General features: G+C 45.8%; 1 protein-coding gene across 1 annotated transcript in view; it reads right to left on the reverse strand.

The window, feature by feature from the left end:
- The window catches only part of MID2 (midline 2), a 265,992-nt gene that overhangs the window by 198,673 nt on the left and 40,205 nt on the right, over nt 1-27,114 (reverse strand). The window contains exon 2 of the mRNA XM_060249671.1: nt 17,802-18,520. Coding sequence (XP_060105654.1) covers nt 17,802-18,464 — 663 coding nt within the window. The 5' untranslated portion in view covers nt 18,465-18,520. The remainder of the gene's footprint in view (nt 1-17,801; nt 18,521-27,114) is intronic.

A 27,114-nucleotide genomic window follows, 5' to 3' on the forward strand; every position in this document is an offset into this window, starting at 1 on the left:
AACATGACTTCCAGGTACAGACCAAGCCATGGAGTCTTGTGAGCAAAAATTCTAATTTGTGAGCTACTGGCAGTAAAGCTGTGAGCTACTGCAGAAATTAAGTTTGCTCTGGGGCCATTTTCCCTGAGCTGAGACAAAACTGTGATCCAGAGGCTAAAAAACTGAGCTAGCTCACACTAACTCGGCTTAGAAGAAACACATACACACAAATACAATAATGTCCCCCTATTTCTTTTTTTAAAAGCCTGACCTAACCATGGCAGTCCAAATGCTGCCTTAAAGAAAACTGTGTTGTGTGATTTGCACATTATTCAAAAAGAGCTTCCGGGTAACTGCACTGGCTCAAAAGGAAAATCCAAACACAAAAGCCATGCAATACTGTTATTAAGACCAACCAAAATAACACTATCGGATTGCCACTGTCTCACTTTCTTCTACCAGCAGGCCAAAGATCAAACTGATACCAGCTCTACTCACTGCTTATTAGATCTGCAGGGCATTCTGCAGAGGATGCTGACATGACGCCTTATACCTTGTGAACCATCATAAATTTACTTCAGAGCTGTTAAATGGAGATCCACATGTGTTTCCTTTGTTCTCAGCCAGAGGGAGGTGGCTTGAGTATCTGCCTGTTTTCTCCTTAACTTTTTACATTTTGTAGCATCTCCCTGACGTAGAGTTCTAATGAACCCAAAATCTTTCCCAATCTTTTATGTCTTGATTGACCCTAATAAAAAGGTATTACATGGATTTTCCTTCTTGTTCTGGATTTTGCATGGGCCAATATGGCTGTCTAGAACTTTTTTCTTGAGATCATGGCTGGAAATATCCTTTTCCCCCCCGTCTTCCCTTTTCTTCTAACCATCCAGGCCAGAGACGGTAAACATGCAGGACGGATCAGGCCCCTGCAGGGCTCCTATCAGGCCTGCAAGCAACTCACTCACTGTCATTTGTTTCCTTCTCTTCCTTCCTTCCGTGTCTCAATCTGCTTTCCCTGTCTTGCTCAATCTCACAGGAGCTAGAGAGAAAAGCCTCTATTTTCTCCATTGACTGAGACTCCTTCCTTTAGGAGGAAGAGGGAGGAACAAGATCTTACTTTGCCAAGCTCTCTCAATCGCACAGCACAGCTACTGAGCCAAGCCTCTCTTCCTTCCATTGGCTGAGGCTCCTTCCCCTCCTTGTCCCTTGGGGAAGGAGGGAAAGAGCCACAGCTTCCTTTGCCCAGTTCCCTGGATCCCAACATGAGAGATAAAAAGAACACATCTTTAAGACCAACAAAGTTTTATTCAAGCTTTGAGCTTTTTGCCGAGACATCATGACTGGGAAGATCCAGCCCCTGACACACAGTACCCCTTAAAATACCTTACCATGCTTACAGTTTCATCAACCAAACAGACATTTTTCAAAAAACCAGAAACATCCCTGTTCTAAGAACAAGCTCTCATTCCTTAAATGGAAATTGCCACATTACACATTAAAAGTGTGTTTCTGAAACATGTTTGAGGTGGAGTGAACTGGGGGGGGGGCAATGTTCCAACTGGCCCCGCCAGACTTCAGTGGCTTCTTATAGCGAAGGACAGAGATCTACACAGGGAACCTCAAGAGCTGCCCTCTGATAAGAGCCAATCTTGCCTGCAGCAGTGCCCTGCATAGTTTCGTTTCAGGTATTTCACTCTTTCAAATCTACCTGCACAACCTAGAACAGGAGTAGCCAAACTGTGGCTCAGGAGCCACATGTGGCTCTTTCACACATATTGTGTAGCTCTTGAAGCCCCCACACCCAGCTTGGAGAAGGCATTTGTCTCTTAAAATCACTTCTCTAAGTCAAGCCAGTCAACAGCTTGCAGAATGCATTTAAAGTTAAAGTTGCTTTCTTTCCACCTCTCCCTGCCTCCCCCTTCCTTCCTCCCCCCCTCCCTTCCAGCTCTCAAATATCTGATGCTCATATCTTGCAGCTCTCAAACATGATATTTGCTCTAGGTGGCTCTTATGTTTAGCAATTTTGGGCACTCCTGACCTAGAAACTCGACTTTTGGGGGTGATGAATTCAGTATCAGATCACAAAGCATGATCACAGAAGGCGCACAAGCTGGCAAGAGCCTTTCTTAAGCCCCGTAAAACCGTTGTTCACATATGCTTAGAATGGCCTAAGTGTTAGGTTATTTTAGCCGCACAGCTACATTTCAATATTTTTAATAATTCCATTTTATGTTTGCTAAATGCCATCCACACTGAAGGGTCAGACATGGAACTGGATATAAATGTGAATTAACACATCAGACTGCCCATCAGGTCCCTCAGAGGGCAGGAGACAACACCTCGTTTTAAAACAGAGAACCCATCTTTAGGAGGGTGGATTTCAATCAGAGAAAAAGGAAAAAATTCAACTCGTGCTGTTAAGCTAATTCTTACCTAGCCATTTCTGCCACCTCAAAAGGACAGACAAGCAGGAACTTAAGTTACTGCAAGGCAAAGTTAATTAGATTATTAAAAGGCTCTGTTGGTAAGATCCAAGTTACAAAATTTCCCTCCAGGGGGATGAGGCAGCGAATGAAAAATGCTTTCCCAACAGGAACATACAACAACTCAAAATAAGCCATATCTGTACCTTTAGCTTCCCAGTTTTTGGGAGCAGTACACAAGATTCCAGATAGAATAAACCACAGTAAATTATATTCTGTTGATAATATATTGCTAACCTCTCAACTATTCGAAGGGAAATCTTAGTAACTAGAAGGAGGGTGACCTCAGAGTAATGCTGGTTGCACTTTGGTACTGTTCACATAACTGTTCTTTCCCTAAAATGCAGGAAAGCTCCAAGACATAAGCCAGAAATGTTCACACAACTTTCTTCCAGCAGCGTTGGAAATTCCCCCAAGAACACATCACAACGTGTCTACACTACAAATCTGTATTGCTGTATTGCCATGTCACAAAGCTTCCTGGGAACTGGAAGAGGCAATTCTGAGGTTGTTGAAAATTCTGTTAGAAACCAGTAGTCCCACCGGAATGATGATTTAAACAGTTTAAGCACAGGTAGCCTTAGTTTCTGGGGCCATGGGCAAAAATCCAAGATGGGGCCCCAGAATCCCTCACCAACACACCTGCTGCAACCAGGTCAGGAGAGGCCCTCACCCCATGTGAGGTGGGTAAAAGACACCATTGCCACTGGAAGTCAGCTTCCTGAGCCCCATACTGTTTGTTTGGAGGAGTTATTTTAATCGTATTTTAATAGCGTGAGCTGTGGTGCTGGAGAAGGCTCCTGTGCATTCCTTGGACAGCAAAGGTGACAAACAAGCAAGTATTGGACACATAAAACCAGACATGCCATTAAAAGGGAAAAATCACAAAACTGCGACTGACTTATTTCAGTCCTGCCACGTGGAAGAACTCACTAGAAAAAGCAATTTTGCTTGGATGGATTAGCGGCAAAAGGAAACCTGGCCTTCAAAGAACATGGTGGCTAGACACCATAAAAGTCAACACCAGCCTGAGCATGGAACAACTCAAAGAAACAGTTCAAGATCGGCAAACATGGAGAGAGCTGGTCCATTGAATCACCAAGAGTCGGACAAGACTGAATGTTTAACAATGACAAATATTATCTTAATCTTATTTGTATGTATTTTGTTTGTATGTATTTTGTTTTTATGTAAGCTGCCTTGAGCCCTGCTTTTCAAGGAAGGGCTGCCTAGCAAACTGAAATAAAGAATTTGTTTGGGTTTTTTTTAATTGCAAAGCAGAGCTACTGAGCCGCACCTTTCTTCCTTCCATTGGCTGACGCTCCTTCCCCTCATTCCCTGAGGAAGGAGGGAAAGAGCCAAAGCTTCCTTTTGCCCAGGTCCCTTGATCCTGACCTGATAGAAAGAATGCATCTTTAAGACCAAAAAAGTTTCATTCAAGATATGAGCTTCTTGGAGGGAGGGAGGGAGGGAGGGAGGGAGGGAGGGAGGGAGGGAGGGAGGGAGAATGAACACAAACTGGGTTTGCCTCCCCCTTTTCTCTGTATTCATGCCTTCATGATCCAGTCTTTCTCAGTAGGAAAGCAATGTGAATCAAGGGGATGGGGCTATGGCCAGTCACCTCCCCCCAAGCATGGGGCCTGGACTGTCTCTGTTGGCCATTGGCTAAGACCACCCCGACCTTAAAACCATGATAGATACATGCTCAGAGAAGCAAGCCAAATTTTAATTAACATTGCTCATTTGGAAGGTTGGTTTGATTCTGCAGACCTTCCCTGGCAATCGTCAAACAAGAGAGGCATGTGAAAATACACATATGAAAGCACACTATCGCTTCTGATCCTGTGCAACTTCACCCTTTCAATCTGTCACGAGATGGAGGACAAACCCATCATTTTTCCTGCCAAAGCACTTGGCAAAATGCAGCTGAACCCAGACAAGTAAAACCAGTTTGTGAAGTCAATTCTGCTAAAAACCAGAAAGGTTCCTTCCTTGGCCTTAACATCCTGTCTTAACGGCTGTGCACAGCCTTATCCCTCCTCCCCCTGCAAAGCTCACATTTGTTGGACAATTTAACACACAAACGGAGCGATGTGAATATTATCTGATGTGAAGGAGGCCAGGCAGGCATTTCCCTCTGATTCTCGTATACCCACCACTATTTGATATGAAAATCCAGCAGTAAGTTTCTTTTTATGCTTCAGATGACATGCCTGTCACCACAAAATCCAACATGAATATTGCAGCGCATTTCACCACTTAAGGCGCAGTTCAATGAAAAATTCTTTGAAATCGGTAATTATTGAACACCTTTGAAAAGCGGGGTGAGGTGGGGGTGGGGAAGAGGAACGTCGACCCAATTCTCATCCTGTCTCCCTTGACGAAAACACCTTCCACGAAACGCTACAACATACGTCTCTCTTTGTATTTCCCCTCCGTAAATGAAACCATACTATTGACTTCGTTGGGAGAAAAGTAGAAGTTATTAAAGAAATTCTTTGAAAATCCACAGATCAAGGATTTTCCTGCACACAGGCAAATGTCAGCCAAGAAAAAAAAATCAGCTGATTTTCCTGCAAGCTTTCTAGTTTCACCCAGATCTACACCTTAAAAAGAAGATACCCACTGTTTTGCTGTATTTAAAATGCGGCCCGAGGGGGAAAAAATCACTAACTTTGAAAAAATTATGGATGGAAAAAATTATGGCACCTCAGGATGGCCGACTCAGCGTATACACAGTCAGAGTTCCTTCCGTCCAAGAAAAAGAAGTCTTCAAACAAAGATCTAAAGAGCAAAATGTAATGGGAGCATATATGAAGCTGCCTGATAGAACCACAGCACAGGTTCCTCTCATTTAGTCTAATTTTCACTCACTGTGGATCTCCAGCAACACGAGCAGTGAAAGATCGCTCACTATTTGATCCTTTAGCCAGAAATGCCTGGGAGTGGGACTACATAAGAATATAAGAGAAGACATGTTGGATCAGGTCAATGGCCCATCCAGTCCAACACCCTGTGTCAAACAATGACCAAAACCCAGATGCCATCAGGAGGTCCACCAGCAGGGCCAGAACTCTAGAAGCCCTCCCACTGTTGCCTTCCAAGTATCAAGAATACAGAGCACCACAGCCCCAGACATAGTGTTCCATCTATAAAAAGGTAAAGGTAGTCCCCTGTGCGAGCACCAGTCGTTTCCGACTCTGGGGTGACGTTGCTTTCACAACGTTTTCACGGCAGACTTTTTACGGGGTGGTTTGCCATTGCCTTCCCCAGTCATCTACACTCCCCCCCCCCCGCAAGCTGAGTATTCATTTTACCAACCTCGGAAGGATGGAGAGCTGAGTCAACCTGCAGCCAGCTACCTGAACCCAGCTTCCGTTGGGATCAAACTCAGGTCAGGAGCAGAGGGCTCCCGACTGCAGTACTGCAGCTTTACCACTCTGTGCCACAGGGTTCCATCTATACCTCATGGATAATAACCACACATGGACGTCTGCTCCTCATGTTGATCCAATCCCCTCTTGAAAACTGTCTATGTTTGTAGCCACCACCACTTCCTGTGGCAGTGAATTCCACTGTTAATTACTCCGCAGGCACTACATGAGCCTCGCCTCTGAGCTATGGCTACTCAAGCTATTAACCCTGAATAAGAAAACTGTTGAATTCCCACCAATACAGCAGTATCCCCCTGCAAAGATACAAGGCCAATGCTGTTTTATTCTACCACAAAAAGCTTTCAAACCAGTCCAGTCACAAAAAGCAATTCTGAATCTGTTCGTATGGTAACTTGCAACGAGTTTGCAATCGCAGGCTTGCAGGGCATGTCGTTTTCTTTGGATGAGTGAGCTAAGACTGCAGCCTCCCCTTACTTCTCAGAAAGAGTCGCCACTGTAAATAGCTCAGGTGTGTTCTGCTTATTTCTATCACTATCCATCATTTAAATAACAACAGTTCTGCCTGGCAAAGCATTTCAAAACCCTGTATGGCTTTTCAAGGCCCATCCGAAGACGGCATCTGGCAGTTAACGCAGAAGAGTTACAAACATTCTTCTTACACTGAGCAAGCCAAGGCAGCTGGAACTCTGCGGCTTCCCCAGGCCATTTGCAAGGGGTGCCAAGTGGAAGGCTCAGGATTCTTCCCCCTCAACACACACGCACCACCCCTTAAAACAAAGGGAGGACTCTTCAGAGCTCCAAGCGGCGGCACTCCAAATGATCTATAAAAAGCACCAGCACACAGCTGCTTACAAAGATAGCAAACACAGCCTATTTGCGGTGGCTCGGTCCCCTGCAGAAAAAGTCAGGAAAGATTTCAAGAACTCAGATCCATTGGCTCACACAAGTTTCTCAAAGTCTGCTTGGCCTCAGTTCTGCTTCTCAAACAGTAAACAGGACTATAAACCTACTTCCAAACGGCATCACTTTAGGCTGAGGATGTCACATGTAAGGAGCTATACCAGGGGTGGCCAAACTGTGGCTTGGGAGCCACATGTGGCTCTTTCACACATATTTCTGCCACAGTTCCGCCGGGCCTGTAAGACCGAACTATTTAAGCTTGCCTTCAATAGTTAAGGGGAGGTAGCAAATGTCCCACAGCACTGACCGTCCATCCCACTGGACAAATACAGATATTGAGAAACCTCAACGTGCATCTTGGATTTTATGGTTAAAATGTGTAGAACTGATTTTATTGTATATTGTTTTTTAGTATTCTATGTGGTTTTTAATTGTTGTTAGCCACCCTGAGCCCGTTAGGGGAGGGCGGGATATAAATCTAATAAATAAAAATAAATATTGTGTGGCTCTCAAGGCCCCCACCACCCCACTGGCTAGCTTAGAGTTGCCATTAGTCTCTTTAAATCACTTCTCTGAGCCAGCCAGTGGCTTAGAAAATGCAATTAAAATTGCTTTCTTTCCACCTCTTCCTTCCCCATCTATTTGCCTGCCTGCCGGCCTTCCTTCCTGTCTTGTGGCTTTCAAACATCTGATGTTCATGTCCTGCAGCTCTCAAACATCTGATTTTTATTTTATGTGGCTCTTACATTAAGCAAGTCTGGCCACCCCTCATCTATAGACAAACCCAGGGAAACCCCTGCTAACAGACATCTACAATCTCAGGGTGAAGGCTGTGGTGGAACTCTTCTGCCCAACACCTATTTTTCTGTGAGCGCTCAAAAGCCTGCTGGTTACTTGCAAGTCTTGAGGAAGAAGATACTTTGTCCCTGGGAACAAAGTCTGAGTCCAGTGGCATCTTTTAAGGCCAACACAGTTTAATTCTGGGTATTCTGAGCCAGAAGTCTGCATGCACACAAAAGCTTATACCCAGAATTAAACTTTATGGTCTTAAAGGTGCCACTGGACTCAAACTTTGTTCTGTTGCTTCAGACCAATGCAGTCACCCACCTGAATCCAGCTGTTTCTGTGACTATGGCATAATTAATACATGGAATTCACTACCCTACATCACTGGTGAGCAAAACCGGACAAGATGCTGGGGGACCCACAGTCAGAGCTTCCAGCTGTGCTTTTCCATCCAGTTATCAGGTGCAAAAAGGGTCCAGTTATGATCAAAACCACCATGCAAAGGAAGGAAGGGAATTAAGCCTTACCCCTTCACGCCCATATTTCCCAATTGGGTAGACAGTTTTTTTATTTACTTAATTTGTATCCCGCCTTTCTCCTCAATGGCAACCCAAGCCAATTTACGTCATTCTCCTCTGTTTCATATTATCCTCACAGAAACCCTGAGAAGTAGGTTAGGCCGAGATAATGTGAATGGCCCAAGGTCACCCAGCATGCTTCCATGGCAGTGAGCTTCCAGGAGTGGGGATTTGAACACTGTCTCCCAGATGCCAGTCCAACACTCTTAATCACTACACCGCAGTGGCTTTCCAAGGCTGTTTCAGGCTTCACACGCGTATGCACACACACACACACAGGAACGCCCATGATACACCCAGTGTTATCTCCCAATGCCAGATGCTGGAGAAAACTGAACACACATGAACAAATGAAACCACCTTATTCTGTATTGCACCACCGATCCATCAAGGTCAATACTGGCTACTCAGACTGGCAGCAGCTTTCCAAGGTCTCGGGCTGAGGTCTTCCACATCACTTACCACCTGGATCTTTTTAACTGGAGATGCCTGGAATTGAACCTAGGCCCTTCTGCATTCCAAGCACGTGCTCTACCCAGGGCTGGCCCTGCCACAAGGAAAAACTAGGCAATTGCCTAGGGCGCAGGCCTTCTGGGAGTGCCAAACTGGGTGCTCCCCATGTGACTCGGTGACGTTATCAGTGCAGGGGGTTACGCCAGAAGTCAGCCTTGCCTAGGGTGCCAGAGAGTATAGGGCGGGCCCTGGCTCTACCACCAAGCCACAACCTGAAAGGGGAAGGCTAAGTTGGGCCTCTCTTAAAAGGAGCCAGCTCAGAAAACTTCTCCAGAACCACAGTCCTGGACAGCCTGCTATCATTTTCAGCAACTCCATCTTTAATACAGTCAATGCATTTTAGGAGGTTACTAAAAGCAAAACATGAACATAGCCACATAATTAAATACCCATCCCCCACTACTTGCAGATGATGGACAGGACTTCACGGTTCCTAGAAAAGAAGATTTCACATCAGTTCGTTCCTTGTCCAAAAACAACCTGTCAACACCATCTTAGGGAGATGTGAGATGCCAAGCTTTGCACCGCTGGGCAGAGATATCTCTATTTCCCAGATTTCATAGGCCATACAGGGCACTTACCCAATGCCCTTCAAAAAAGCAGAGAGCACCGCAACGGTAATTCTATATAAACCTGTCATGTTTCTGATGCTCTCCAACAGCCCCAAGACCTGGTTTTCAATGCTAGAGCTCAGCCCTAGGGGAATTACAGAATGTAATGCGTTCTGCGTCATACAGAATTACCACTGCAACTCCACACAATCAGTACTTAATACATTTTACCCCACTCTTCCTTCAAGATGAGGGCAGTTTGTCTCTTCCCATTTTTATCCTCACAAGAACTCTATGAAGTGCATCAGGATGAAAGGGAGTGACTGCCCAAATTCACCTAAAGAGTTATGAGGCAAAGCAGGGATTCAAACCAGAGTCTCCTCCAACCAAGTATGACCCACCAGCTCCTACACAACACTGGCTCTCTAATACGGTTAGGAGTCTACAAGTTTGCAGTTGGTAAACGTATTTTTCATTCTGCTAAGATTGCCCACACTTCCTTCATGCCTGGAGGACAGTGGGAAATCTCCCTGACATGGTGCAGAAAGAGTTTGAAAGCAGTGAGACATCTGGGCGACACTGTTTGGGAGATCCACCCACCATTTGCCAAGCTCGGGATATCTGGAATCTCACACAGTCTCAGAGACATTCAGAAAACTGACAAGACATGTCACCGCTTGAAGGATCTTTCCAAAGTCTGCGTAAGGCCTGGGAGATTTCCCGTGTCCTTGTCTCGACTTAGAGGACAGAGAAATCTCTCAAGTCTTTATTCTGAGAGAAATTCAGGAAAGCAGCATTTATTCCAGTGCTTTCTTAATCCCTCCCGAGGCTCGCAGTGGCAAGGATAAGGGGCAAGGTTGGTGATAAGTACGAATTTTGCCCAGCTGTCAAGATCAGTCCCAAATCTTTGGGCCCCTTAAATATGGCTATTTATTTTATTTTTGTTAATTTGTATTCCACTCTTTCCCACAAGCGGGCTCAGGGCAGATAACAACAAAAGTTAAAACAATTAAAAACTACAAGCTAAAACCATAAAATACAATAAAACGAATAGCACATATGTCACAGGCGGTGGTTTTCATTTGGTGCATTCTATATATCAGTACAGCAGTTGGTCCAGAGATGGAATAATAATTTAAGGTAAGATAATATAGCATCATGACAGGCAAGGGAGGCCAAGCAGATGGAAATAAGGATGTCTGCTGCCTCAACCAAAGGCCTGGAGGAACAGGTCCGTCTTGCAGGCCCTATAAAATGGCATCAAATCAGGTAGGGCCCTGATCTCTACAGGGAGCTGATTCCACCAGGCTGGGGCCAAGGTCAAAAAGGCCCTGGCCCTGGTCGAGGCAAGTCGAACATCCTTTGGGCCAGGAACGGTCAGAAGATGCTGTGAAGTGGAACACAGCGATCTCTAAACTAAAAAGGTAAAGGTAGTCCCCTGTGCAAGCACCAGTCGTTTCCGACTCTGCTTTCACAACGTTTTCACAGCAGACTTTTTACGGGGTGGTTTGCCATTGCTTTTCCCAGTCATCTACACTCCCCCCCCCCAGTAAACTGGGTACTCATTTTACCGACCTCAGAAGGATGGAAGGCTGAGTCAACCTCGAGCCAGCTACCTGAACCCAGCTTCTGCCGGGATCAAACTCAGGTCATGAGCAGTTTTACCACTCTGCGCTATGGGGCTCTTTGTAAACTCTAGATCTCTAAACTAGTTGTAAGTCTCACAGATCTTGTATGAGAGGAGCCATAGTCAAGCATTTGCCTAGTGGGGCAAAGATACCACTTGCAGGAGAATGGACTCAGAAGCCTAGCACTACCACCACCACCCTCCAAAGTTGCAATAAAGATAACGAAAGGACATGTGCCGAAGGCTTATCCCTTGAGTCCTTGCAAGTCTTGAGGCCAGAGGAAAGATGGTTGAGACCCAGCCTCTCCCCTTTTAGAAATGTACCAATAATGCATTCAAAAGCAGATGCACACCATACCAAAGGTTAACAAGCTGGGGGGGGGGGGGGGGGGGCGGAAATCTAGTAATATTTCAAGTCAAGGTCTGGATTATGGGCACTGACAGCTAGAAGTAACCCAAGTGTTCCCTGATAAAAAAAAGAAACCAGTTTAGAGCAGCCGCTGCCTCAGAATCTGAAACTGCATCTGATAATCAGGTATCAGCTGTCCTCAAGTGGGATGGCTCAACCGTTTGATACACTGCACCGCTTATATCTGACTTGCAAACATTCACAAGTAGCTAAAATAATACCAGGCAGTCTGATTGTACAGCCGCACTTCAGCATATTGATGCACAGCACTTCCTTAACAAATGCTTCGTTCCAGGACAGCTCGGCTCCAAAGAGTCTACGGAGCAAGACTCCCTGACTCCAAAACGGGTGCTCCCTTTATTTCCATGGGACTGCTGGAGTTCCTCAGAGCCTTGGCTGCAAGACCAACATCTGAGAGTCTGCTAGGGGGATATTTTCCAGTGCTTTCTGGACCAAATATTATTTTACAGATTTTTCTGTGCAGTGCATAGGAGAGAAATGCCTTTCTTTATATAGGTCAAAAATCAGACATTCCAATTCCTGTCAGATCCAGCCGAGCCTCAATAACGGCATAAAAGCCAAGCTTCAAAGCGCTCCAGAGGGAGCCTAGAAAGTACGCTGAGATGTCTGATCACCCATCTCAGAAAAGCGTAGGACAGTTTAGATCAATATGCAGCATGGACTGGAGGAAGAGAATGGATTTCTCAGCAATTGAACTAGAAGAACACTCTCTAGGGAGGGAGAAGGTTCTCCACTCACAGAATCCAATGAAGACTTCATGAATTAAACTCCTTCATAAGGGTCATGGGGCCCTGTTGCATTAGTCAAATGGTCCATCAAATCCAGCATCATTTCCCACAGTGGCAAATCAGATACCAATGGAAGGAGGGTTGATAATAAATTGAGTCTCAGATATACCATTCTTGAGCAAGGGGACTGAATAAGTGGCGGCTGGCCAACTTCTGAGATTCCTGAATGAAGTAGATTGTTCAGATCTATTTCGACCTGGTTTTAGGCCTGATCATGGGAATTAATAGGCCCTGGACACCCTGGCGTATGACACGTGCCAGGAGATGGACAGGCGAATGTGACCCTGTTAATTCTACTGGACCTCTCAATGGCTTTTGATACTATCATGTTATCCTTCTGGTTTGCCTTTAGGGACTGGGAGACCCTGTTCTGCAGTGCTTCCATTCCTATCTTGAGAGAAGGTTTCTAAGAATGGTGTTGTGGGACTGCTGGTCTGCACTTTGGCCTATGGGGTTCTTCAGTGTTCCATCTTGGCTCCCATACTTTTCGACATCTATGTAAGGCCACTGGGAAAGGTCATCCAGAGATCTGGGCTGAACCACTACCAACATGCAGATGACATTCAGATCTATCTTGCACTACCAGCAGATCCTAGGGAAGCTGTGGAAACTGTGAACAGGTGCCCAAAGGAAGTTTTGGAATCAATGAGAGCTAACAAGTTGAAACTTAATCTCAACAAAATGAAGGTGCTCCTCAGGCAATGGGGAGATCTGCATCAGGAAATGGGTTACCCTTTGTTCTGGATGTGGCTGCTCTCCCCCTAAAGAAGCAGGTTTGTAGCTTGGGGATGCTCCTGGACATGGGCTACTGGTTGGATGAACAGGAAGGGACAGTGGCAGAAGGTTCAAGGTTCAATCCTTAGCATCTCCAATGAAAAAGGGTCCAGGCAAGTAGGCGTGAAAAACCTCAGCTTGAGTCTCCAGTGAGCTGCTGCAAATCTGAGTAGACAATACTGACTTTGATGGACCGAGGGTCTGATTCAGTATAAGGCAGCTTCATATGTTCATGTGTTCAGTGGGGGCCACAGCTGCCTTTTACTTCAGCCCTTCCTGGGGGGGGGGGGAATCTTGCCACTGTGGTGCGTGCCCTGGTAACATCTAAATTAAGACTACTACAATGCACTCTATGTGGGCTTCCTTTGAAGACTATCTGGAAGCTACAACTGGTACAGAATGCTGTGGCCAGAGGGTTGACTAGAGTGGGTCACAGGGAGTATACAATTTCACTCCTGTTCCATCTACACTGGCTTCCAATTTGCTTCGGGGCTCAATTCAAGGTACTGATATCGACCTTTAAATCCCCATATGGCCAGGGATCAACATACCTAAAGGACAGCTTTCTCCCATACAAGCTGACCCACCCACTCTGGTCATCCTGGGGGGCCCAGCTTTAGTTGTCCCCACCATCTGAGGCTAGACAGGTGGTGACCAAAAAAAGGGTCTTCTCCATCAGAGCACCAAAACTTTGAGCCTACCTCCCTAGGGAGATTTGTCTGTCTCCCTCTTTCATTGTCTTTTACCAGCAGGTGAAGACTTTTTTCTTTTGGCTGGCATACCACCCCAGTAATGGTTATTGGCCCTCCTTCTAGTGTTTTTAATGTGTTTTTAATTGCATTCAAAATTTTTCTACTTTTAAATGTTTTAATCTTTTTAAATTTGTGAACCCTGACTGGGAAGGAAAAGCAGCAAAAAAAAAAAAATGTTTCGAATAGATAAATCCAATACAAACAATGCACAGATGCCAAAGCCTTCACACCTTATTGCTGTCCCCCTGCATTCATTATACAGAGGTACGCTGCCCGCGAGGCTCACTTAGCTAACTAATGGCAACTGAGAGAAGTATCCGTCCTGAACTTGTCAAATCCTATTTGAAAATCTTCCAAGCTACTGGCCTGGTATATGCTACAACTCATGGCAGTGAATTCCATACAATAATTCTGCATTGCATGAAGAAGTATTACTGATCCTTAAACTACTGCCTATCAGTTTTATTGTGTGTTCCCAAGTTCTCTCAATCCATTTTATTCACCTCAAGCACAACTTTTATAAACCTCTACCACACACCTTTCCTCTTAGTAGTTTTTACTCTAAAAAGCTCCAAACTCTTCAGCTTTTCCTAACAACGAAGGAACGTCAACCAGTTGATCATTCTTGTTGTTCTTTTCTCCGATGTACGGACACACGTAAGAACAAGAAGAAAAAGCTCAGGATGGAAAGAATGTAATAACTGTTCTGGTAGTTCCAAGCAAATGTCCGTCTAGCCTGGCACTATAGCTCCAAGAACACCCAGCTAAAACGACCAAGAAAATACACAAGCAAAACTAACGCCGTCATGAACCAGCCTCAGTTCTTCGGTATAAAGAAATCCAAGGTGCACCATCTCTGAACCTCTGCCTCTCATCCAGGTCATATGACGGCACTATCCTTTAATCCAGTTTAAAACCATCTTTGACTACAGCCACCAAAACATCCTGTGGCAATGATTAATCCATAGCTTTATCTACAACATGACAGGATGGGATTAACCACCTGTCAATTTAACCGTTTTGAGAGAGACAGGACTTTTTTCCCCTGTTCAGTCTCTTCATACCACTTGCGGGTCTCCCAACCCCTAACATTTTTTTTTTCCAACTAGCCCATCGCTATATCGTATAATAAAGCAGCTGGTCCCCATGCCATTCATGGAAGAAGCAGAACCAGGCTGCCAGTGGAAGCAAGGCTGTTGATGTCTATGTATTTGGGGCACTTTGCAAGCCTGCAGAAAATTACAGCTATACTCACACAAAATTACAGGCACACAGACCAGCCTGATGAGGACTGAATATGCTCCTGGAGTACGGAATGTCACAACAGCTGATATTCCAAGGTCTGCTTCAATGCCCTAAGAATTTATAGAATCCTGAAGGGGGGGCGGGGAGATTAGGGTGTTGGGATTTCCGAATTTCTCCCCGTGTCCTGCAGTTCCAGACAGACCTTCAGTTTGTCTGATATTTATACCTGTTTATCACCCTAAGGGAAATCAACCCTGACTGTTCCCTGGAAGATCAGATGCTGAAGCTGAAGCTCAAATACTTTGGCCACCAAATTAGAAGGGAGCACTTACTGGAGAAGACCCTGATGCTGGGAAAGGCAGAAGGCAAAAGAAGAAGGGGACGGCAAAATATGAGATGGCTGGACAGCGTTACTGATATAACTAACACGAATTTGAGCAGACTAGGGAGGATGGTAGAAGACAGGAGGGCCTGGCGTGACTTTGTCCATGGGGTCGCAAAGAGTCAGAGTCGACTATGCAACTGAACAACAACACCCGCATCTTTCTGCATTCCTCCCAGCACCCTCTATGAGAGTCTCATCGCTTCATCTTCCTTAGCAGTGCACAGAGACCACCTCCTGTTCCCCCCCCCCCAAGGAGACCATATTCTCCAACATCAATATTTTCACTGCTCCCCTCTGCTGGAATCTCTGGTTCAAATGAGACAAGCTGACTAGAAGTGCCTGAAGGCTCACAGTCTTCTGCGGTCTCGGATCTCACATAAACAGCCAGGGGCTGGGTGCACTGGAAAGGGAGTGAGTAAGCTCAGAAATGCTTTACCAGCTTGTTCTGTGGTTTTGCTTAACTCCCACAGGGCTTGCTATCTCAAACCTTTATAATCCCTCCAGACTTCTTTTAGTTACTTCATTTATACCCCACCTTTCTTCTCAGTGGAGACCTAAAGTGGTTTATGTCATTCTCCTCGCCACCATTTTATCAGGAGGAGGAGGAACATAAGAGAAGCCATGTTGTATCAGGCCAATGGCCCACCAAGTCCAATACTCTGTGTCACACAGTGGCAAAAATAAAACAGGTGCCATCAGGAGGTCCATCAGTGGGACCAGGACACTAGAAGCCCTTCCACTGTTGCCCCCGCAAGCACCAAGAACAGAGCATCACTGCCCCAGACAGAGAGTTCCATCAATACCCTGTGGCTAATAGCCACTGATGGACCTCTGTTCCATATGCTTATCCAATCCCTTCTTGAAGCTGTCTATGTTTGTAGCTGCCACCACCTCCTGTGGCAGTGAATCCCACAAGTAATCACCCTTTGGGTGAAGAAGTACTTCCTTTTACACGTTCTAACCCGACTGCTCAGCAATTTCACTGAGTGCCCACGAGTTCTTGTGTTGTGAGAAAGCAAGAAAAGTACTTCTTTCTCTACCTTCTCTGTCCCATGCATAATCTTGTAAACCTCTATCATGTCACCCTTCAGTCAACGTTTCTCCAAGCTAAACAGCCCCAAGCATTTAAACTTTTCTTCATAGTGTTCCAACCTTTTAATCATTCTTGTTGCCCTTTTCTGGACTTTTTCCAATGTTATAATAGCTTTTTTGAGGTGTGGTGGCCAGAACTGTACACAGTAATCCAAATAAGGCTGCACCATTTATTTATACAGAGGCATTATGATACTAGCTGATTTGTTCTGGTTTTATATCCACCCTTCACTACCCTCAGGAATCTTGGAGTGGTTTATAATCACCTTCCCTCCCTCTCCCCACAACAGACACCATGTGAGGTAGGTGGGGCTGAGAGAACTCTGAGAACTGTGGCTGGCCTAAAGTCAACCAGCTGGCTTTATGTGGAGGAGGAGTGGGAATCAAACCTGGTTCTCCAGATTAGAGTCTGCAGCTCTTTAACCACTATACCACACCAGCTCTCTTACAACCACCCTGTGAGGTAGGTTAGGCTGAAAGCATGTGACTGGCGGAAGATCAGCCCAGATGCTTCCACGGAAGAATGAGGATTCAAACCTGGGTTTCCCAAATCTTAGTTTGACGCTCTGAACATCATGCTACACAATGAGAACCAGTGTGGTGTAGCGTTTAAGAATGTCAGACTCTGATCTGGAGAAACAGGTTTGATTCCTCACTCCTCCACATGAAGCCTGCTGGGTAACTTGGGCCAGTCACAGTTCTCTCAAAACTCTCTCAGCTGCACTGACCCCACAGGGTGCTTGTTGTGGGTAAAGTGGCCTTTAATGTAGAGAAAAGCAGGGTATTTAAAAACAACTTTTTTTCTTTCAACTACACTTCAGATTTGAGGCCTTCCCCCCAGAATTCTACAGATTCATTCCTAAGAAACAAGTACCTTGTTAACCAGTTGCCTCTCTCCACCTAACCCTTTTAACCTCCCTACAATTTCATAACCCCTACTGCCACAAGAGAAATTATGCTTACGGAAAGAACTGCTGAGAACAGTGGATACGTATCATGCAATTTCCTGCTTATCTTGACAACCAATTCACACAACCCAAGTGACATGGCATGAATGTGGAAAAGGGCACTGCTCAGTGCATGCAAAACTATATCCACTTCTACTGTTCAGCTGCAAAAGCTGCCCAAAGGAAACTGACCAATGGTACACACATGCGAGATGCAACCTAGGCAAAACAGTCTACTGCCCAAACAGGGTAGACTCACATTTTCCTCAGGTCAACAGGGCCTTGGGGGAGCTGGTGACAAATACTTATTTGCAAATATGATGCAAGGGCAAAAACACCAAGTTCCAAGTCAAGAGAAGACACATTAGGCAGGCTCTAAAACAGGTATTTTCTTACAGTCCTTGACCTTCTATTTCCTCCATTTTTCTTCACCAACCTCATAGGAAATATGGTCTTGATGGAGTGACAGGCTACTGAAATTCTACAGGAATAAACTTCTGAACACCAAAGAACAACCTGAAATTGCGAGGATACAAAACACCAGACCAAGCCTTCACCCCCGTCTCTCGTTCTTACCTTGAGCTTCTCGAACCGGTCACTGAGGGACGCCACCTGGTGATCTCGATGCCGCCCCACCAGTTTGCATAAGGCACAAATGAGCTGGTCATCAGCCACACAGTACATGTTCACTTTCTCATTCTCATGCTCCAGACACGTGAGACCACGAAAGTGTGCATCTGGCACGGGTTCTACCAGCCGGTGGCTGGTGAACGGCTTCTTGTTCGGGTGCGTGGCCCGCAGGCAGCGATCGCAGTAAGACACCTCGCAAGTGATGCAGGTCTTGACGGCGTCGCGGGGAGGGTCCTGCTCGCAGAACTGGCAGGCTATCCTGTCGCCAGCAGACATGGTCGGGCTCCGGCGGTATGGCCGCTCGCGGCAGTTCTCACTGGGGGAGTTGGGGCCGCTAAGCGAGGCCTTCTGAAAGCGGTCAATGATGTTCTGCAAGGTCACATTGCGCTTGAGGCCCTCCAGGCCCCGATGGTTGAGGGAGATGACATAGCGGCAAGTGGGGCACTGAAAGGCAGTGATAGGTTCAAGGGGCTCGCCAGAGGCGCAGCTGGAGACGAGGATGCGGTGGGCGCAGCTGAAGCACAAGCTGTGGGCGCACGGGAGAAGCAACGGGTCTTCAAATAACTCCAGGCAAATTGGGCAAGTCAGTTCCGACTCCAGTGTTTCCATCTTTAGATAAAACAATCTAGCTTCAGCGTTAAAAACGAGGGAGGCAGGTCAGCCACCTGTAAAGGAAAGAGGTGGAAGCATTATTGACTACCTTCACTTCCCCCTTCCTCTGGGGATCTCCAGGAGACATTTTTACCTCAAAACAATCAAAGGAGGCTGAGAGACTCGCAGAAGACTACCCTCATGAGAGGTTTGGTGCCAAATGGGGAGCCCTGCTACCAGCACAGACGCCCAGTACCGTGCCAGACAGAAGACTAAAGACAAGCCTCTATTTGCCATTCTTATTTTGGCCACTCAGTAGTTACCCTACTGAGGAAATCTGCCCACATTCAGGTTTCCATTTGCTACTAATGCAACTCCCCCACCCCCAAAGTGCCTTAAATGTATTAATGACAAGACAAGATAAATACTTAATAGGATAGCATCTGCTGTTGGTGAAACCCTCATGCCCACAGAGAGGTAACCAACAGCCTTGGGGGCTTCTTATCTGATCTCCCACCAGTGTTCCCTCTAAGCTGAGTTAGCATGAGCTAGCTCACAGATTTTTAGCCTCCAGCACACGCATTTTTGTCATTGCCTCCATAACCTCCAATCACAATACCTCTCCTGATGGACATCAGCTGCGTTCTCCTACAGACCCCAAATTCAGGCAGAGGCCTCTGCTGCCACCTCTCAATAGCATGAACAGCCACTGCCAGAGTGCTCCCATAATGCATTTCAGCAACATGGACCATAATAAAGCAAACTGAACTGAACTGAATTCACTCCAACATTTGTGCCAACACTGGAAAATACAAAGGCGCAACGGACTGAGTTATATAACTCCACTGTGATTCATACTGGCAGGGAGAGGGCACTGAAGAGCCATTCCGCCTGCATTTCCTTCACTGAGAACAAGCCAATAGGCAAACCCAGTCTTGGTGGCCCTCCAGCTCTTACTCAATAAAAAATATGGCCCCTGCCAAAAAATCAGTTGCCAAACACAGCTCTGGCCGCTATCCCACAAGTGAGCCAAGAGGAATGAGCACTTTGGTAAATTTTATGAGCAGAAGGAACTGAAATATAAAAACAGCTTGGTTCCCTGCCCATCCTGGGGTTGAGGGGCACAAATTTGTAAAAAGAATCTCTCTTGTCTTTGTGTTGGTGTTTTCTGGGTTTTTGCAGTCATATTTTATTGCCTTTTTGTCATACGTACTGTACTGTTTTTACTGCACTGATTTTAATGGTGTAATCCACCTTGAGTCTTAGTGAGAAAAGCAGACAGTACACAAAATAATAAGTTTGCATGTTAAAGTAAAAGTACAAGTAAGAACAGACACATATGAGGAAAATCATCTGGAATAATTCAAAATATTTCACCTAAAACACAGGTGTGATGAATATGTTCTAATAGAAAAAACATCTTCAAATTAAAAAGTCAGTTGAGAGCAACTAAGCCCTCCTTCTTCTCAGGTAAGAGAAAGGAAACCACAAGAAAGTGCTAAACAGAGATAGCAAAATAATTTCTTACATTTCTATGCAAAAGCCCTATTTTATCAGCTGGCACTATGCTAAGGTACCACCTCGGCTGTAAAATGAATTTTATTCTATTTACTGTTTTGGACTCTCAGTATATATAACATGTGCCCAACTGAGCCACCATTTATAACTTATTATGATCCATCAAATTGTATTGTTTACATTGATTTGGTTTTTAACTGTTGTTTTATATTATTGGGATATTTGGGAACGGGCGGAATATAAATTGCCTAAAATAAATAAATAAAAATAGTAAGGCCATTTTCCTTTTGAAGAGCAAAAACTTAATGGTCAGAGACCTACATACCTTCAGGATCACCTGTCCTGATACACCCCCAGAAGAGCGTTATGCTTGACAGATCAGAACTTATCGGTGGTCCCCCTCCCCAGCCCAAGAAATGTCCAGCTGTGTTTTTCTTGTTTTACCTATTTTAATTTGTTTGATGTTTTATATGCTCATGTTGTACACCACCCTGAGCCCAGTTCTACTGGGAAGGGCGGCTGATAATTTCAATTCAGTCAGTCAATCAATAAGAAGAGACAAAACATGCATATGTCATCTGCACCAATTCTTCACTCTGGCTACTGTCTTCTGCAGAAGTATTCTAAGAAGAAGGAGGAGGAGGAGGAGGGAGGAGACAGTAGATTTATACCCTGCCCTTCTCTCTGAATCAGGGTCTCAGAGTAGCTTACAATCTCCTCCTTTCCACACAACAGACACCCCGTGGGGTGGGTGGAGATAAGAGAGCTCTCTCAGAAGCTGCCCTTTCAAGGACAGCTCTACGAGAGCTATGGCTGACCCAAGGGCTTTCCAGCAGGTGCAAGTGGAGGAGTGGGGAATCAAACCCAGTTCTCCCAAATAAGAGTCCACACACTTAACCACTACACCCAAACTGGCTCTCTACACCAAGCCACTACACTAAACAGCAGGATGAACAGCAGAGAAGAAGACAGGGAACAGGACTAAGATGAGAAAGAGGGACTCTTGCAGATTCTGAGAAAAATAGCAACCCATGTTACGGCACTCCCAGGCAGAGGACTCTTGCTTTTAAGGTGTGCTGATTCAGCATACCCACACCTCCAACCACGTGGGTCAGTGCTGATGCCAGATAAGGCAACTGTTATCGCAATCCTGTATTACCACCTCCTTTTTTTTCCAGGAACGATTTCCCATCCTTCAGGTTCAGAACTAGATTGCACAACCGACAACATGGGAAGTTGTCATCTGGACACACCTCTACTCTTTTTATGATCGAACCAGCTCCTGGAACCAGACACTTTCACTTATCACCCTTCAAGTCTACTGACTTTACAAATGACATCAAATTTTCTACTGTTTGAAGCAGGTTCTTTAATGGGGCCAATTCGCACATCCATCCCGCCAGGGACTGCTGTTCTGTGATAGAAAATGCAGGAAAGCAGAATTCTCCTGGCTGTGCATGGAAGGAACTGTGGGGGCTGAGCGTTATGCACATCAGTTTCTATTAGCATAATCATGAAATCCTTCTCCCTCATTAAAAGAGGGGAAACAGTGCACAAACCAAGTCTAGAGAAAAAGGCCAATGTAGAGTGCCAAATTTGTGCAATGGCTTTTTGCAGCAATGTGGACATGGACAAGCACCCACTCCCCCCACCAAAGCATGTAGCCCCTTCCATGTTTTTTATCCCACTCTGGTTTGAAGAAAACTCTAGAGGCACATTAGTGTTCCTGTCCCATCTCTTCACACCTACTTGAAGTAAATTAGGATGAAGGACAATGTCTGGCCCAAACTTAGCGAGTTTCACAGTTGAGTGAGGAGCTGAACCTCCCAGGGCTATTCTGACATGATTATTACACTGCCCTGGCTCTCCTGGACATGCTGATGTTCAAAAAACCACAATATTAATGGATGGGGAGGATTAGAGATGAAGAAGACAGTTGTGACAAAGACTCAAATCCCTTTAACATATACAGCACTCAGGGCCAACCCTGCCACTAGGGAAAGTGGGCAACTGCTTGGGGCGCCAGCCTTCTAGGGGCACTGAATTGGGTACCCCACACATTAATTAATGCTGTTATCAGTACGGGGGGGGGGGGGGGGGCAGTGCCAGAAGTTAGCTTTGCTTAGGGTGCCAGACAGTCTAGGGCCAGCCCTGACAGCACTGTTCTCACAAACAGCAAGTATGATAAACTTGTTTCTGGGCTACGCCACTTCAGATTGCAAGTGGGGAGGGCACAGAATACAAAACTTTCAACACAATTTCCTCTGTATAAACTCAGATGCCTGGGGGTCAAATTCATGACTTTTTTACAGGAAGGCATGCTTTCCGCCAAGCGAGCCCTGCCACCTGCAGTCAGGATGGATATGGCCCAAATGCGTTTCTCATCAGCTGATTGTGAGAACTAATCTTAAAACTGGTTTCACTTGGATGACCTGTAACAAGACAAGCCCCCCTCCCAAACTCACACACAGAACATATATTGGAAGAACAAATCCCTTATGTTTTGTTCACAGAAAACTATGCAGCTAAGGAAAGTCACAACAGAGCCCCAGGTGTATAGGTAAGCCCCTATCTGGGGTAAGCAGAACTTGAAAACAAGCCAGCTAAAGAGTGATTTTTCAGATCTTTCACTTTCACTGAAAACTAGCTCTTCAGAAAATATTAAATCAAAGATGCTCCATGCAATGAATCCGGTTTCTATGCTTGTATAGTAAAAATCCAGAGCAGACATAATCGTTCTCATTAATATTACCTATATTGAGCCTGTGGTATAGAACTGGCTGCAAATTTAAATAATTCCTCATTATGTAAAATGAAAATGCAAAGAGAGAGAGAAATACATTAGACTATTATGTATATTTTCATTTTGAAACATATGCCTCATTTTTGCTTGCAGAAAATATCCAGGGATTATATGGAAATGGCCGATTTAGAAGCACAAAAAGACTCTGAAAGGAGGTTTTCAGCTGTTGCTCCAGTTATTCCCACCCCCACCACCTATTCCTCCATCGCATGCTAAATAACCATTGGCCAGCTTGCTTATGGAGAGCAAGAACAACTAGAAGACCACCATAAAGAAAAGCTCTTATACACCTGAACAGGGGTCGCTTTGTAGATAAATAGGTGGTGGAGCTCATCCAGGGATTGTTATGCAGCTGCACCGACTATTCAATGGACAAGGTGGAGAGGAGGGGGGAAACCCTCAGAAAGGTTCAGGAGCTGCACTCCTGTGATTTTCTGCTGAATCTGAGGCCTGCACTTGAAGAAGATGCAAGGGTTCAGCACCTAGACTCTACAACTAAAACCTAAGACCCTGGAGAACATCAGCAAAAGTAGACACTGCTGTGCTAGGTGGACAAATTCTATAAAGATAGTCTGTTCTTATTTGCAAAGCTGGATTTTAAAAAAAACTCCACCTCCTGCTTGCATTCTTGGGAAGCCCAGAACCTCCTACCCCAGTCTTGAATGTGCATCTTCAGCAGAACGATTTGTGTCGGCCAGACAGCAATGTGGACAGTTCAGGACTTGGCAAAGTAGTGCGCAACACTCCTGTTTCCACACTGTCACTGCCACAAGTCAACCCTTCAAAGACCATGACCTTCTGACACCGGCTGGGGCTGCCATTTGACCCTGACCTTATCACACACACCCTGGTTGGAAAAGCCTAATTAGAGCAGACAGGCAAGCCTTTTGTTTTAAAAGCCCGGCGCTAATTAAATTCTTACCTCCACATCCTCTCAAAAACATCACAATCAGCTGGCTGGCAACACAAACCCTGCCAAAAAGAATCCAACCCAACAGCCCTTTTCATCCCGGCCTGTTGCTAAGCGAGGTAAAACTACAGGCCCAAGTACTTGGTTGCCTGCCTTCCCAGCAATGCTAACAAGGGATTAAAAAGAAAGAAAACCTAAGGATGAACTGGAAAGAAACTCGCTGCCTTCCCATCAGCTTCTTTCCCTCAGTTCTGAAGGCCCGAGCAGCCTCTGCATTCACAAGGGAGACTCGGGTTTTGTGCGCCCTTTTCCTCTCAAGCAAGAGAGAGAGACACACACACACAGAGGACACCTCTCAGGAGACAGCCTGATGTCAAAAAGCCCCAAGGACTTCTTTCCCTTCCTGGAGATTGGCTGCTGCTGGCTGCACAAACGCCCACTTCCAGTCCAAAGCGACCTTGCGTGACTTCAGTTGGGCTGTCAATATGAGCAGCCTGGCATTGGCCTCAAGGGCCATCCTTGCAAAATAAAATCATTGCTTCAGCAGGTCACCCAGGTTCAAGGAGTTTTCGACATTAAAATCTAAATGGAAGAAGCACGACACTTTTGCAAAGATCATACCTGCGGCAAGCCATAGCCCTCCACCCCCGCCCCCCCAAAAAGCCTGCATACAAGCCAGAAGGAAATCAACATGTCTGCAGAGGGCTTGGGGTGGCAGGGATCCACTTCTCCCTAGCCAGGAGACACTAAGAAGGGATGAGAATCCTTAGCTTCTTCTGACCAGCACCACAGGGTGAAATGGTAGAATTCCCCTCCCCAGCAAGCTCCCTGTGCTTTCGAGATGCTCAAAAGAACTGAGTGCAAGATGAGTGAATCCTATTCCTCTAGTCCCGTGTGCTCCCAGAAGGGAAAGGAGGGATCTCTTCCACCCAATGCTAAGTGAGAGAAGCCAGAGGACTTGGAAGAGAGGAGGAGGTCTCTCAGCTTGCGCTTATCCACTGATGCAACTGCCTGGAAGAAAATTCTTGTTACCAACTGCAGTCTATTAATTTTTAGCCTGCCTTTCCCTTCAAGGGGCTCATGAGCAATACACCCTCTAAGCTGTGGAGTCTTTCTACTTTGTTAGCTACTGGCATTGAAGCTGTGAGCAAGCGATTTGGCTACTGCATAAATTAGTAGTTTGCTCTGGGGCCATTTCTCCTGAGCTAAGACAAAAATGTGTGAGCCAGAAGCCAAAAAACTGTGGGCTAGCTCACTCTAACTCAGCTTAGAGGGAACACTGCTCACGAGTCTCTTCTCCCTTATTTTGCATCAGACGTGCCATCTGTCCACTTCTGGTGGGCGCTCTCCTGCCAACTCAGCCCTCCCCCTGCCCTGGGGTCCAGGCAGGTCGCAGAACAGGAGCCACAAATGATGTTGCACAACATACTGACATATCACTGTCAGTTCAGGTGAAAACCCAGGAATTACATCAGCCCAAACTCTAGGAACTCTATGGTAATAACTAAAGTGCTTGCTAATTCTAAGGAGTTTTCAGAGTACTGGCTGACACACTGACATCATATCCGGGTTTCCACCCAGACATCACATGGAAACATCATGCAATGTCATGTCTGCCCCACCCCAAAGCTCCCATGCAGAAATTCAGCATCTCTATTATGCCCTCACAGCAGTCCTGTAGGGTAAGTTAGGCTGTCAGAGAGAGAGACTGGTCATCTTATGGATGAGGGTATTTGAACTTGGGTCTCTCCACTTCTCATTAGTTTGATACCAAACCACTATACTACACCAGTGATTACCTCACACTGGCAACCATGTTTATGGAAGCCTGCTTTGAAATCTTTCAAATTTCTTGGGCACTGTAGTAATCCCCACTGCTGGGCTTCTATTCAACCTGAACCTACCCTCCTGTATTTTCAAAGCCTTTACATTCTCACTCCATCTTCAGTGGATTGCAAGACAGAATCTTACCTGGCAGCATTCTTTCAAAATGGTTCTAGTCACTGGGTCTCCCCTTTACCACCTTTCCTGTAAGCGACACATCAGCTGCCTTTATCACAATCTTCGAGCTCACACAAGTTTTAGAACTGGGGCCAGAAATCCATAGTCTGACAACCTCTCTTTCATGCTTTGAAAAAGCAGGTGAATCCCTGACATAGATAGCCCAGGCAAGTCCAATCTTGTCAGATCTCAGAAGCTAAGCAGGGTTGACTTTGGCAAGTACCTGGATGGAAGAATGGTATTCCTAGGAATACCAGAACCAGGAGGCAGGGTCAGGCTTTATTCAGCCACCTCTCTGAATATCCTCCAGGACCTCAGTGAGGGTCAGTCACCAGAGGTTGCCATGACTTCCAAGTACAGACACACACACATTTTTTTAAAAAAGTTCATAAAAAGCAGGTTTATAACCCTTAATTCTGATGAAATATGGCTGAGGCTAGATGGTCATCTGACAGCAATGCTGATTCTGTAAACTTAGGCAGAACTTAAAGGTACAGGTAGTCCCCTGTGCAAGCACCAGTCATTTCTGACTCTGGGGTGACGTTGCATCACGACGTTTTCACGGCAGACTTTTTATGGGATCTGCCACAGCCTTCCCCAGTCATCTACACTTTCCCTCCAGCAAGCTGGGTACTCATTTTACCAACCTCGGAAGGATGGAAGGCTGAGTCAACCTTGAGCCAGCTACCCAAACCCAGCCTTCCGCCAGGATCAAACTCAGGTTGTGAGCACTACTTGGACTGCAGTACTGCAGTTTACCACTCTGTGCCACAGGGCTCCTTAGGCAGAACTTAGGGGGGGAATTTGTGAATTTCCTATATTGTGCAAGGGGCTGGACTAAATGACCCTCCTCCAACTCTGATTCTATGACTCTTCTAAATCACTGGCCTTCGAAGACAGCGAGTGTGCTTGGGATTGCTCTGCCAGACACTGGAGTACCCGTTTGCATTGGAAACACCAGAAAAGAACCATCAACCAGAGAAGAGTGAACAGGAGGAGAGAAGGTCCAGGGACAGCAGCCAAGCAGAGAGCCCTCGCGCAGCCGCTTCTCTCACTCAGAGAGCTCACCCAGCGCTTTCATTCCAAGCGCTTTGATGCTCGCTTTGATGTCTGCAACCGATGCGGTGTACGGAATCGCTGATTAGATTAAAATCTGCTCTGTTGACAGTAATTAATTCCCCATATATCAAAACGATAAAATATTAACGAGGCCTACACGGCAACAGGATGCAGCGTACAGCCAAGATCAACCCCTGCACCGAGCCCTTTCCCGGGAAAGTATATTAAAGCTCAAGCAATGAAGAGGCTTGTGGCACCTAAAAGACAAGGGAATTTATTGCAGTGGCAGCAGCTTCCCTGAACCGTGGAGTCCACTTTGTCAGATGCATATTAAGAAGCAGCAGCCAAATGATGGCAGGAGCGGAGGGCGGGGGAGA

The sequence above is a fragment of the Heteronotia binoei genome, chromosome 11 (genome assembly GCF_032191835.1).
Source record: "Heteronotia binoei isolate CCM8104 ecotype False Entrance Well chromosome 11, APGP_CSIRO_Hbin_v1, whole genome shotgun sequence".
Lineage (NCBI taxonomy): Eukaryota > Metazoa > Chordata > Lepidosauria > Squamata > Gekkonidae > Heteronotia > Heteronotia binoei.